This window comes from Mastigoproctus giganteus, chromosome 13 (assembly GCF_048544385.1).
Source record: "Mastigoproctus giganteus isolate SK-2022 chromosome 13, ASM4854438v1, whole genome shotgun sequence".
Lineage (NCBI taxonomy): Eukaryota > Metazoa > Arthropoda > Arachnida > Uropygi > Thelyphonidae > Mastigoproctus > Mastigoproctus giganteus.
This window is the reverse complement of record NC_143587.1, coordinates 56,863,665-56,877,860: the sequence shown is the minus strand read 5'-3', so window position 1 is coordinate 56,877,860 and position 14,196 is coordinate 56,863,665. Positions and strand designations below refer to the sequence as shown.

Below are 14,196 nucleotides of genomic sequence, written 5' to 3'. Positions count from 1 at the left end.
ATCTGTAGTTCAACAGTAGGTGAATGAAACTTTTATTACAGATTCATGTGTTTTTTCTAGTAAAATCAGTTTTGCCACAAAAAAAAAAAAAAAAAAAAAATATATATATATATATATATATATATATATATAATAATAAAGATATTTTCATACTATTTATGTATTTGTAAAATAATAAGAGAAGTTTACCTCAATATAGTACACAGAACACTTCCATATGATACTTTCCAGAAATTAAAACGAAAAAAATCGAAAAACTTACATTAGAGTAACAAATAATTTTTAAAAAAATTAAAAATCAATTTAACGCAATTAAAAAATAAGAAAATTAATTAAAAGAATTTAAATTCTTCTAATTAAAAAATTAAAATAATTTTTTTCGTTAAATTCTTTTAATTAATTTTCTTATTTTTTTAATTGCATTAAATTGATTTTTTATTGTGTTAAATTGAGTTTTGTTGTGTTAAATTAAGTTTTATGGTGTTAAATTGATTTTTAATTATTTGTTACTCTAACGTAAGTTTTTCGCTTTTTTCGTTTTAATTTCTGGAGAGTATCATATGGAAGTGTTTTGCATACCATACTGAGGTAAACTTCTCTTATTATTTTACAAATATTGTTATCAATATAGAACGTATTGAGCATTACAGTTCTGGTTCATACTATATATTCATGTATGTATCAGATGTGATCAAACAATCGGGGACTGACTCTGTATCTTAAAACTGAGCTATTGTAGCAAGTTGTAACTTCTCGCAATATTTTTGGTGACTTATCTAAACATAGTAACACACAAATCTACAGTCTGAATTGGCACTCCCTGAATACATCTTGTCTTATGCATTTCATCACATTTAAAATGAGTCATTTTACTTAGCAATGAATTTGCATCCAATTTTCTTTCAAATTAGTGAAAAGAGTAAGAGAAACCCATGAAATGTTAAAAGAGCTTTCAGAGAAGATGTTATGTGTTGTTCAAAGGCTTTTCAGTGGTTTGTAAAGTTTAAAGAAGGTTGCTTGCTTGCCCATCAAAAATAATCCTTGCTCTGGCTGCCTTTCGACTTCAAAATCTCAATGATTTCATCATTTGCATTACCAGTGATCAACATTTAACTACATTCAAGGTTGCTAGTGAAAGTAGTATTTTTTATTGTATATGGCAATCAACATCAATTTTAACATAAGATTTGGGAATACAAGGTGTTTCAGCTTTACATCTTCAATGATGATCAGAGAGAATGGAAAGTTCAAGATTGTACATCAGTATTTTTGCCAACATGCCGCTGCTGACCTATACTTTGTTTCTTCCATAAATACTTGTGATGAATCATGGGTGTACAGCTATGGCCTGGAAACAAAGGTCCAGTCCTCCAATGGAAAACTTTTATCATCTGCAAGGCCCAAAAAAGAAAGACAATCTTGACAAAATGCGAAAATCGTACTTATCATATTTTTTGATTGACAGTGCAGTGTTCATAATGAATTTATTTTGCATGGTCAAACAATCAACTAGGAATATTAAAAGCAGTTGTATGCAACTTTTCGCAATGCTGTTCGGAGAAAACTGATCTACTCCTTCATGTACCATACTCACCAGATTTTTTAGCTCCCCATTTTTTTTTGTCAAGCTTAAAACTATAGCAACTCCAAAAGAAGACCATCAGGAATGCTTCCAGTAGTTTCAGAAGCTTTGAAATCAGTGTATACAAGCATCAAGGAGATTACTTAAAAAGAGATCCATCCAAATAGCTAGTAAGCTTTCATCATTTCCCAAATTTTAGTTAAATTTCCAAATGTTTTGATTGCACCACATAGTTCTATCAGAAATGCTTCCAGAAGTTGCTGAAGCACTGGAATCAGAATAGCCATTAAGTTCACCTTTTCTCAAATATCAGTTCAGTCCCTGAACTTTTTCTTTATGTACATTAGTTATATATAATTTCCACAGCTTGAAACCTTTTGGTTCTCAATTTCTATGGAATCCTTTTAAACAATCAATGAGGTTTGTTCAAAGTTTAACAATGATGTAAATATGCCTGTTTGTAAAATGAGCTGCATACCTTATACTTTTCTGTCAGTTGATTTTGTTATTAATTCATTAGTTAATAATTAATTAATTCATCAGTCAGCAATTTTAATACATATTTTGGTATTTTTCCTTCTAATGAACTCAAAAATCTTCATGTCTTATATTGTGAAATATAAGGTGTTTTTGAGATTAATCACAATGGATAGCCTCATTCTGGCACTTCAAATGAACAGCACTTCTGTTTTCTCCTTTCTTCTAAAACCAAAAAATTATACTGCCTACATTAACCCCAACTTTACAGACACTCAAATCACCCATTCACAAAGAGATCTCAATCGTGTTTACATAAAGAAAAAAAATATTTAAATCTTATTTTATGCTAATATGTCAGCAGCCTTTGTTGCAGTATCCTGCTTCACTAAATTTGCTTGAGAAATACTGTAAATGTTCTTCCTTTATACTACAATGTCATCAATTCCAGAAACAATTCTTAACACGGATGGAAAAAACATCACATGCTCTGCTAAATGCTGGTATTTACAACAAAGGATTATAATCTGCTCTACCATTTTCTACATTTTTCCAATTTTTTTTCTATTTCCCATTTATGATAAAAAAATAAATAATAAAACAAATAATTATATCACCCATGCAGATGATATAAAAGTTAGGGTTATTATTATTGTTATTAATAGCCATATGGTGCAAGGAAGCATGGGGCTTATGCTACACCAGGAAAAAAAAAAGTTCCCTGGCATTTTTTCCAATATAAACCAGTCTCGTCTACATTGAAGACCTGTTGTGGTAGCTAATCCTCATTTTTGATGATTTCTGCAAAAGTCTTGGGGAACTCTGTAGCTGCCACTATGTCTACACTAGCAGCCTCACCTCTAACTTTGATGTTGTGTGGTTTAGCATGGGCCTTAAATCTTTGAAACCATCTGTGGCTAGTAATGAATGTTTCACTAGCAACATCCTCACCATGTGAGGATGTTGCTAGTGAGGAGGTTTGAGCATGCCCAATGCCAATGGAATTCTTCATCTTGCTCAGAATAATCAGCTCAGAGGGCATAAATTCAAATTGAGGAAGGACGGATGTCGGATAGATGTGTGGAAATTTGCCTTTGGCCAGTGGGTGGTTGGTTGGTGGAACCGACTTCCATCACTTGTTGTTGAAGTTGATAGCTTAAACAAATTTAAGGCTCAACTGGACAGGTATTTCGAGCGAACGGAGGGGTGAAATGGGAGTGGTGTGTTTTTTTTTTTTTTTGGCTGATGCTAAATAAGCTTGCTTTCTTGCATCATATGCCTCTACTAATGCTAATGTTTACACTTTAGTTCTTCAAAAAGACTCAAGGCTTTTTCTTGTATGAGCATAAGACTTATCGGCATTCATTGTTGTTTCATGTCTTCTATCCAAATCATCAATAATTTTCCCATTTCTTCTATTAATAAGCCTCTTCTTTTGGATATGATCGTAGATTGCATTGGCACAGAACTTTTTATGTTCTGTATAATCCCAACTTTGTTTTAAAATGGTTCTAACAGTCAATTCATTCATTTTGTAAACACATGCAATGTCCACAAATTTCTTGTCGTTTTCATGTTGTTTAATGATTTTGACTTTAGTCTCCATAGTTATAATGTGCCTCTTCTTATCACTATGATTACTATTCTCACCATTTTTTTCTTTTTGCAGACATATTTAGGGTTTACATTTATTTTGTTTGCAATAAGTATAAGCTCACAAGATACAACTTACACTTAAGTGGTTAAGGTGAAAACAAAGTGCCAATGCCAATATCAATTCACATTAGCAGACACTAATGCAATCTATTACATGTATATTTAAAGTGGCATTTAATGGATGCTATGGCTAGTCGTAAGTAGAAGTAGCACAACCATGTATCTAGAAATATCCGCGTAAGTCAAGGACGTACTGTATTTGTATTGGCAAGCGATGCAGGGAAGCAAGCTTAAGCATCAGTCAAAAAAAAAAAAAAAAAAAAAAACTTCCCGCATTATCTGTCCATCCTTTCTAATAACATCTTTGAATTTATGCACACTACCCACTTCCATAACCAGAGGGAAACTTTGTTCCTACCCTTGGACCGAAAGCAAATTTCTACTTATTTATCCTGCATCCATCCATCCATCCATCCTCAATTTAAATTTGTGTCCCCTTATGTGTATCATCTGAGGATGCCATCAATATTTAGCTTCCTCAAACCATTCAGAGCTTTAAACACCTCAATCAAATCTCGACACAGATGCCTAGTTTCCAGACATTGCCATTTGCAGAACTGAAATCTTTCTTGGTAAGAGCATCTTTTTGTTCCCCTCACTAATCTTGTTGCTCTTTTCCACAACTCTTCCGATAGATCCAATCCTTCCTAAAATGAGACTTCTAGACCATTAGTGAAGATGTGGCATTGCCTTATACAGTATAATAATTACCTCGTCATCCCTGCTGGAAAAATTCTTGTATACCATTGACAAAACCCTTGAACTGTCTCAGCAGACCATCTGAACTGCTCAGAGAACTTTATGTCTAACTGCACAATTATCCCAGGGTCTTTTTCATTCTCCACTAACTTCATTGGGGCCATACAGTTGACATATCAATTTGGGATTACTACTACACAGCTGCAGTACCTTGCATTTGTCAATGTTAAACTTCAATTGCCCCTTCTCAGTTCATCTGCCTAATTTTCTTGGATCTTATTGCAGTATCATACCCTGATTACTCTCATTAACCTCTTTGCCACATTTGTATCATTTGAAAACTTAGACATCAAGCCGGATATATGCCTCAATCAATATTATTAATAAGTATAATTTTCCTGACTCTGAACCCTGTGGCACTCCAGTTACAGTAGTAAGAAAGAGCAGTGCCCACTGATAACCAGTCTCTGTCTTCTTCAACTCAACTATCCCTGTATTCAAAGCAGTATTTGTCCCTAATGCCACACTGCTCCAATTTGCACAGCAGTCTTTCATGTGGAACAGTACTATATTCTGGTCTTGAATGCACATTGGATTGATCTTAATGGGAGCAACATCTTAGGCCATAGTGTACTAAGCACACTTATTCAAAAGCCAAGGTTTAGGGATAAGATTTTAGGATGAAAAGAAGAATAAAGGATTTCATCCCTACAAGAATAATTTCACTGACAAGATCTGAGCAAACACTGAGATCAGAAGATTAAAACAGCAATCCGACCAAGGAAAAGAAGAATAGAAATTATATAGATTGTAGTTCACATTCCTTTAATGCCAAACAACATGAGAATGGGAATGGTCATAAGAGAGATTCCAGAAAAGACAATATCACCAAGTTGTGATCTGAAGTGCCTAGAGGACCACTAACAATGACCATGCACTCAGAAGGGTTGTTGGGGAGAAAAGATCAAGGGTGTTAGGTGTGTAGTTAAGATTGTCTGGTATTGTGGTAGGTAAATAAACAAGCCTTATAAGGTTGTCAGTAATTGTAAAAACCTTGAATCTTTTATTACTCAGTTAAAATGATGAACTAAATAAGATGACAGAGAAAATACAACAAAAATTATATACAGTAGCTAACAGAAGGATTCCTATCAAACAAATATGGATGACATTAAAAAAATAGAATACAGGATATATTTCAAACTCGGTATTCAAGATGTTCAAACTCTTTGGAGATAAGTTAATAGTTAATGTTTAATCACTATTTCTAAATTCAACTACTATGTTATTTGAGTGGTACTAACCAGTCGACCAGCTCGACGGCATAAACTTGCATATTTCAACCACGTTCTCATATCATCTTTGGGTGTAACAACTAACGAATGAACCTGCAGAATTTTTTGCCAGTCTTCAACTATTCTTTGACAACCCTAAAAAAAAAAAAACACACCATATTTCATATATTCAACTGTTTAAATATCCTTAAATACCCTCTGCAGTGGTTATCAAACTTCTGTTTTCCTTTCTTAGATTCGATTTTTTAGCAAATTAGGGTTTTTATTTTGTTTTTTTTAAGAACTCTATTAATATAAACAAGATATAATCATTCCAACACTGGTTTTACAGACCACTAATGTTCAGATCACTAATCAAACTCTGAGAACCACTCCAATTAGTTTTTATGACTTTAATGAAGTACACCAAGAAATGCTAACAGCAATTTAAACTAGTATTATGAAGATATTATGCTATACTTTGTATCTATTAAAATATAAAATAAGTACAATAGCTACAGAACAAGAATATACACTGAAAGGATAGAATTTATGGGATACCTGGTTCCTGGGCAACACAATGCTGTCACCCCTCTCTCTAGTGGACGTACCCACTGCTTGGCAGGTACATAGGTACACTGCATTCACACAAACAGTAATTCGACGTCAGTAAATAAACTGTTGTGAGTTAACCGACTTTGAAAGAGGGATGATAGTGGGTGCCCAAAGCATGGATCATTCTATCGTGGAGATGGTACAGAAATTGCACTATCAAGAGTGTATAGGGAATACGCCATTTCTGGAATAACACCTCACCATGGACAGCGATGTGGGGGGGGGCGCGGAGAAAAGTGGTGGATGAACGTGGCCGTTAACATCTGTCTCACATTGTTTCAGCCAACCAGAGAGGGACAGTGGCACAAATCACAGCCGACTTCAATGAGGGAGGTGCCAGAAATGTCGACACCAAGACTGTCAGGCAATCGTTGGCTGCAATAGGTTATGGGAGCCGCCAACCAACCAGAGTCCCATTGCTAACACCACGACACAGGACTCTATGCCTTAAATGGGCGCAAGAACATTGGCACTGGATCTTGGACGATTGGAGACGGGTCTCCTGGTCCGACGAGTCCTGTTTCCAGTTATTTCGAGCAGAGGGGAGGGTGCATATCTGGCAAAAACTGCACAAAGCTATGCACCTGTCACATCAACAAGGAACTGTTCAAGCAGATGGATGGTCGGTAATGGTCTGGGGTGTGTTCAACTGGCACACATTGGCACCTCTGGTATGTCTAGATGCATCTCCGAACGGTCCAGGTTATGTGTCCATCCTTGCTGACCATCTGCATCCCTTCATGGTCATCGTGCACCCACAGGGCAATGGGCTCTTCCAGCAGGACAATGCCCTTTTCCACAGAGCCATGGTGAATAGCACATGGTTTGAAGAGCATTCCGCAGATTTTACCATCATGGAATGGCCTCCATGTTCACCAGACAAGAACCCTGTGTAGCATCTCTGGGATGCTGTGGAAAGGTCCATTCGAGTTTTGGATCCTCCACCCAGCAATGTGATGGAATTATGGACAGCGGTGCAGCAAGCATGGATGGGAATACCTATGGAACACTTTCATGAACTAGAGGACTCAATGCCTCGCAGTGTGACTGCCCTTATCCAGGCGAAAGGTGGGCCTACCTGTTACTAGGTAGGTATCCCATGATTTCTGTCCACTCAGTGTACCTTGAACAGCTAAAATTACACGTTATACCGAACTCTCCTATTTATACAGGGGAAAAAGTGTTAGTGTCAGCTTATTAAAATGCAGTTTAGTATGTGTATATGATCACTGAAAAGCATATATACATATCAGATCACTGCTGTCACAAAAACATATTTAAACATATAGAAAATATTGCAACTTGCACCTGTAATCTGTCCCACCACTTCTGTTTGATAGCCTCTCTTCTCTCAGCTATTAGCTTGTACTGAATAACTTCCTCCAATTCTGATAGCATCTGAACATTAACCATGGCCTAAGAAAAAAAAATAATAATAACAAAAAAAGCTAAATATGTGAAGTTTGCAATGAAAAAAATATGCTGCTATTATCATATCACCAAAATTTTACACCCATACCCACTCTTGCTTTCAAATATTTATTTTAAACCAATTCACCACTTTGTGAGAACCATTTTATGATTCTCTTAAGAGATTACAATAAAACAGTATGAAATAATGAATAAGTAATATAATTAAAACAGCCACTGATAATTAGTACATATAATTTCTTTCTGGTTAAAAAATTTTAGATAACATTTCTGTTAAAATATTCTGATCTAATTACTATATGGCAACTTACACCATAAGCCCTACTGTAACTTTCGCCTGCCATAGCTGTAAGTTCTGTGTCAAGGAGATCACGTGCTTTATCAATACACTGTTGAAAGATAACAAAACAATTTCATCTAATAAATAGGAAATAAATATAATTTTTTATAATTCAGAATATATAAAACATATATGCATGAATTAAATTATAAGAGAAGTTCCTTATAACTTAAGGTATGTTAAGAATATAAAATTCAACAATACAGGCTAGCCGCGATTAACGCGATTAATTCGTCCTGTGAGTGCATCGCGCAAAACGGAAACGCGTTAATCGAATATAATAATCAATAGGAAAAATTACAATTGGTCCTTGACCTGGAATGTCCATAAAGAATTTTAAAAATACCTTTTAAATAACTTTTTAACTGTATACAATGTAAAAGATAATGAAAATAATTATGGAATTAAATGTTTATTGCATAAAACAGTGGTTCCCAAACTTTGCCCGGTGGAATATTTTAAATTTTCGAGGGAAACAGCGATAATCGACATCTGTCAGACACCGCACGAACTACTAGCTCGAGGTAGTTCACAGTTTCAGCATTTCTTATTAAGTTGTTTGGACCTAACTACTAAACGGAACTGTTAGGTATTTCTTTTGGTCTGGGTGCACCTTGAAAAAATTACTAAGACACTAAGGGTGCCGTGAACCGAGAAAGTTTGGGAACCTCTGATATAAAATACACAATGAAGAAATGACTGTTGCGGAAATATTTGAACAGTGTGACTTTCTCTTTTCATCAATCAATTTTGGATAGCCGACAACAATCTTCTCTGGGCCCTGGCGAAATAAATATCGCAGTGAACCTCAAACTTTTATTTGAGGTTCTATGCGATCGAAAGATTTCATCTAATTCTTTTACCGTTATCTCCTTCGCGGTAACATTTTCATCTGGCTCATTTAAAAATTTGAATTTTTATGCAAGTGTGCATTGACTTTATTAGCAGGAGACAAACAAGTAACACGTCTTCTTCCGATGGTTGATGGAACACACTAAGGCGGGCAGCAGGCAAACGTTTGTTTATTGACTGTACGACCGGTAAGCTTAACGCGCGATTCAAATCTTTTTCAACTATCGCATAAAAAAAAAAGATTGCGTTAACCGAAAATTTGCATCATGTAAAGCGAAAAGTGGTGTAATTTTTCAAATAGAGTTAACTGAAAATCGCGTTAATCAAACTCTCGTTATGCGAGGCCTGGCTGTACAGTGCTTTAGGGTACATTTTTAATTTTTTTGAATGGACGGGAATATTAACATCTAATGTGTTAAAGTGTAAAGTGTTTTGGATCTAATGGCACCGGGGGTTTCCCCATCTCTGTGTTGTGTACTCTGTGTAACATAGAACTCTGTGAAGGCCACAGATTTTACTGAAAAGTATGTTGTGTGAAAGGTATTCAAAATCAATGCAGAGCTGGGAATGACTACTGAGTTCTTAATGTTCAACATTAAGATCCCAGTTTAGCTCTAATCTGGCCTGATAATGGAGTCCCAAAATGGATACTGAAATGTAGCTATATTATTTTGTGTTTGACCATTCAGTTCACAATAAACTAATTAAGCACACAAATGTGGTGTGTAAGTGTTTCTATTATAATTTGCTCTTATCCTTCTCATATCAACAAAATTATCATGTTAATTTTCTATTTACAGACACATCTAGCAAAAGTTCACTACATGATTCTTAATATTTTAAACAGAATTATAGCAATTCTCTAGTGTTAATAGTTGACTTAAAAAATTTATCTCTTGATTTTCATCTTATTTGTATACATCAAATAATTCAAATTGAAAAGGATGTATTTTAGTTCCTAAATCAGAGGTTTTATCGTAGTTCTACCGGATTCTTGATGGGAAAGTCTACCAACTCACCACCAAATACGGAGGATGGGGAAAGGTCAGGGAATGACCACCGTAAAGCCCAGGAAGTGAGTCAATTCAATATTGTTTCCTCCCGCTGAAACTGTAGCCTTCACTTTCCTTTGACCACTAAAATTTCTTTGGATAAAAGCTATTTTATGGCACTGCAGTTACAATATACCAAGGATTCTGCACTCTCATATCCTTGGTGTAAACACAAATCTATGGTGAGTGGAGACAAACTGCAGACCTGCATGATGTCACTCCTGTGACTGTTACTTTGTGCTTATTTTCTTGGTATTGTAACATGTGATCAAGAATATCTGAAGAACATGGTTATAACATGTAGTTTTAGTTCATTACAATGGTTTCAATACAGATCGAAGTGATTTTATTGTAAGTACAGTGCAAATGGCATGTTTTTTATAATTATTTCAAAGCATTGGCAACTACACACACACGCAGACTAGTAACTAACTGTTCGTATTAACATATTTCTATGATGTATGCATTTTGTTCCGGTTTTCAATACAATTTTTTACAATATGATTTATAGGTGGAAGAGTGGGAAAAATCCCTAAATGAAATTTAAAAAAAATAAATAAAGCAGAATTAACTGTAGCGTCAATGTCTGAGCAGATCACAATGCCAGTTCTAGAAATTTCAGAGAAAACAATTTACAATAGCACTATATTATTTTCTCTTGTAGTAGATGGTAGGTTATATGAAAAAGAGTATCCATCCATATGAAGAAATAAATGAAGGAATTTGGAACTAATAAAAATAAATTATTCTGTTTATAAGAGGGGACAAATTAGTGTGCAAATTTCCCTGCCTATAACTTCCCTACTTCCCAGAATTTTCCCCACTTGTGGGGAGAACCAATTCTGGTTTTAATACATGAACAGCATGCAAATCAACTCATGAACACACACATTGCACAAAAAAAGATCCAACTACTTTCCTACCTATAGCTGCAGTTGTGTGGTAATCATGTCACACCATACTCCAGGACAGCCACATAAGGTTAGAGGAACTTGCAAGATAACACAGAAAAAAAATCTAAGAAAAAATTCCTTCAAAGGGAAAATTTTCACACTAATTTTTCCTCTCTTATATGATAGGTTATATATTCAGTATATAACATGCAAAACCTACTTTGTGTTATGCAATATGTAAGTAGAACATTCTGCTAAAAATATTTTAAAATACAACCATAAGCAATCTTACCTGCTGTGCTGAGTGAAACTGACCTTGCTGCACGAGAAGGACACTTTGATAAAATGCACTATCAGTGCTGTCTTTCGGTATCACACGTGTATATTCATCCATACTTTCCCAGTGGTCTGAAATAATGAAGACTTAATAGTTCTCTACTGAGTACTAAAAATATGTATACAGAGCTACTTAACCCCACAACAGCAAAGCCAAAGAGATGTATGCACTGTATAATAATACACTGGCAAAAAAAAAAAAAAAAAAAAACAGTTAACCATAATAAAAATATCTGTTATATCAATGGTATATCAAAAAATGTTCTATACAGTAGACTCTCGATTTTCTGGGATAGATGGTAAAAAAAAAATTCCCAGATAATCGATTTCCTGGTTAATCCAAAAATACAGTGGGCACCTCCGTAGCCAGGTGGGAAGGAGCAGCAGTGCGTAGCACACGCTTCTTGATTAGAGCAGGGTTCGAGCCCGTCACCACCAAATACGGAGGATGGGGAAAGGTCAGGGAATGACCACCACATATACCCGGAGCAATATGGCCTAAGTTGCTAATGCTCCTAAAAACCAAATAACAAACTAACAGTAAGTACCCGACATATGTAAGAGATATGTTCCAGGACTTCTTACGTAAATCGAGTTTTACGTAACTCGGGAATGACTAATAAAATATTGCTACTATATCCCTGATATGCCAAAATTACAAAAACCACATAATATTCTCAGAAGAATTAAGAAAATTAGTTATATATTTTTAATTAGTTCAATTAAAAACTTTATCTGGGGACAGTGGTGAAGTAGCCAGAGTAGCACATAAGAACATAAAAGGAAGAAAAACCGCATGTTATTGTACTGCAAAAACTGATACGTATTTTTTAGCCAGTTATTAGAGTTGACTTCACTGGTGCCGATCACTTCACTGCTTCTGGTATTGTCTTTCTCGTTTATTGTGTTCAACGTTGTCACTGACAAATCTGAATTCCTCACGATACTTGTTAATGTTTGGCCATTTTCGTACATCCTTATTTTAATTTTCTGATCCAACTCAACTTGCTTTCCTTTTCTTGATAGATTTACTAGTACCACTGTAACTTATTCTCTTAGTCGGCACCATGATAAGTCAAAATTAAATTTTCTGGAAAGAACTTCACAGGGTTATGGTGAAAACTCACTATTATCATCCCACGCAAGCTCACATTTTACTAAAGCACATTTCTGAAGGTCACTGTCATAAAACAATAAAAACAATTTGCACTTTCCTGGTTATTGGGCTTTTCTGTTTGTGCAATTCGTTATAAATGGGTAGTAAATTTGATAGCTGGAAAATACCGATAGCTGGAATTCTGTGGGTTTTTACGTTATTATGGTGAAATGTGTGTCTCCTTCACTGAAATTATCAGTCATATATATAAAAAAATAAATAACGTAACATAAGTCCAAAGTTATGTAAGTCGGCGACTTCATGTATCGAAAAATGTTCAGTAACCTATGTAAAAAAGTATGGTGATAAATAAAAAAACGAGAAAAACGTACCATGCACTACTAGCAATGCTTCCCTTTATTTTTTACAGTGATGTGTATGGTTTCATCACCAACATTATAATGGTTCTTTAGAAATTTAATGGATACACTGCTTTCAAACTTTTGAATAATTTCAAGTTTTGTGTTTAATTGAAAGCACAATTCTTGCATTTGCCCATCATTTTCGCTATTTCTAAACAAAAAAGAAAAAAAAAGTTACTCTTAAAAAAAAATTTTAAAAAAATTCCGACATCCCTGACATAAATAATGAAACAAAATTTGCCCTTTTGCAGTGTGACAAAACACAACAATTGACGACGCACTAACACAAACTAAACATTGTCTTTATTTTGAGCGGCAGGTGTGAAGGCAGCGGGAAGTTGCAAGATAATAGGTACATTAATCTCCCAATGACAACTTATAATGCTGCTTCTTGTCACTTATTTATGACTTGCAAAACATCTGTTTATACCTTTATATTTATTACTTGAATTTTATATAAGATTTCTGGTCGATTTTTTTTTTTTTTTTTCCTTTAATTTGGAGTCTTGAAATGTCCTGGTTAATCCGATCCTGGTAAATCGAGAGAGTGCTGTATTTCTTGATATTAGCATTTGATTTTATTTTTAATTAATTTTATTTCCAGTGTCTTTTGTTTATTGTGTGAGTGAGTGTGTCAAACAGGGTTAAATGCTGCTAAATCATTAACAGTTTATATACTTCAGTTTCTCTTCACAATTTGCCATTGAAAAAAGGTACAAAGGCAAATATAACAGTTGACAATTGATTACTACCCTAATGAATGTAATATGATACATAAGAAGATTAGATCATACTACATAACTCCTGCATCTAAAGGGGAAAAAAATTATTATTATTTTTTTATTTAAATATGTTTGTTTGTAACTAAGCACAGTGGAGGAACAAATCTTAGATGAATAGTCAGTGTCAAATTCAAGATGCCACAGTTCCAACTAACATCACACTCTTAGAGAGTGGAAAATTGTTTATGTATAAGATCTAATATCAATCTAATATCTACATCTGAAAAACTTATAACAAATAAGTTTAGGTTTGGGTAGACTTTTAGTGCCAATTTTAAAAATCCAAACTGTTTTAATACGGTTAGGGAAGGACGTTACGTGTTTCCTATCCATTTAAATTATAATATATCTAAATGGCCGCTCTTATACCACATGGAGTTTTAATATATTTTATTTAGATGTTACCTAAATTAATATACAATGAGTAACGTTTCAGGTATCTTGCCGATACCCATCATCAGCCATTTTCAATCCACTGCAGGATGAAGGCCTCTCCTCCTGCTGGATGCTCAGACCTAAATGGGCTGCCCATTTATATCTGAGCATCTGGCAGGAGGTATCGATCCAATAGACTTAAATGGGCCGCCCATTTAGGTCTCCTGCCAGACGCAGGAGGTATCGGTCAGCAG

The 14,196-nt window shown here is 34.7% G+C and overlaps 1 protein-coding gene across 1 annotated transcript in view; it reads right to left on the bottom strand.

Annotated features, from left to right (window-relative positions):
• mTor (serine/threonine-protein kinase Tor) overlaps positions 1-14,196 on the bottom strand; it is a 704,297-nt gene that overhangs the window by 198,404 nt on the left and 491,697 nt on the right. The window contains exons 34-37 of the mRNA XM_090387576.1: positions 11,224-11,339; positions 8,106-8,183; positions 7,672-7,779; positions 5,779-5,904 (exon numbers count right to left, since the gene is read on the bottom strand). Coding sequence (XP_090243702.1) covers positions 5,779-5,904; positions 7,672-7,779; positions 8,106-8,183; positions 11,224-11,339 — 428 coding nt within the window. The remainder of the gene's footprint in view (positions 1-5,778; positions 5,905-7,671; positions 7,780-8,105; positions 8,184-11,223; positions 11,340-14,196) is intronic.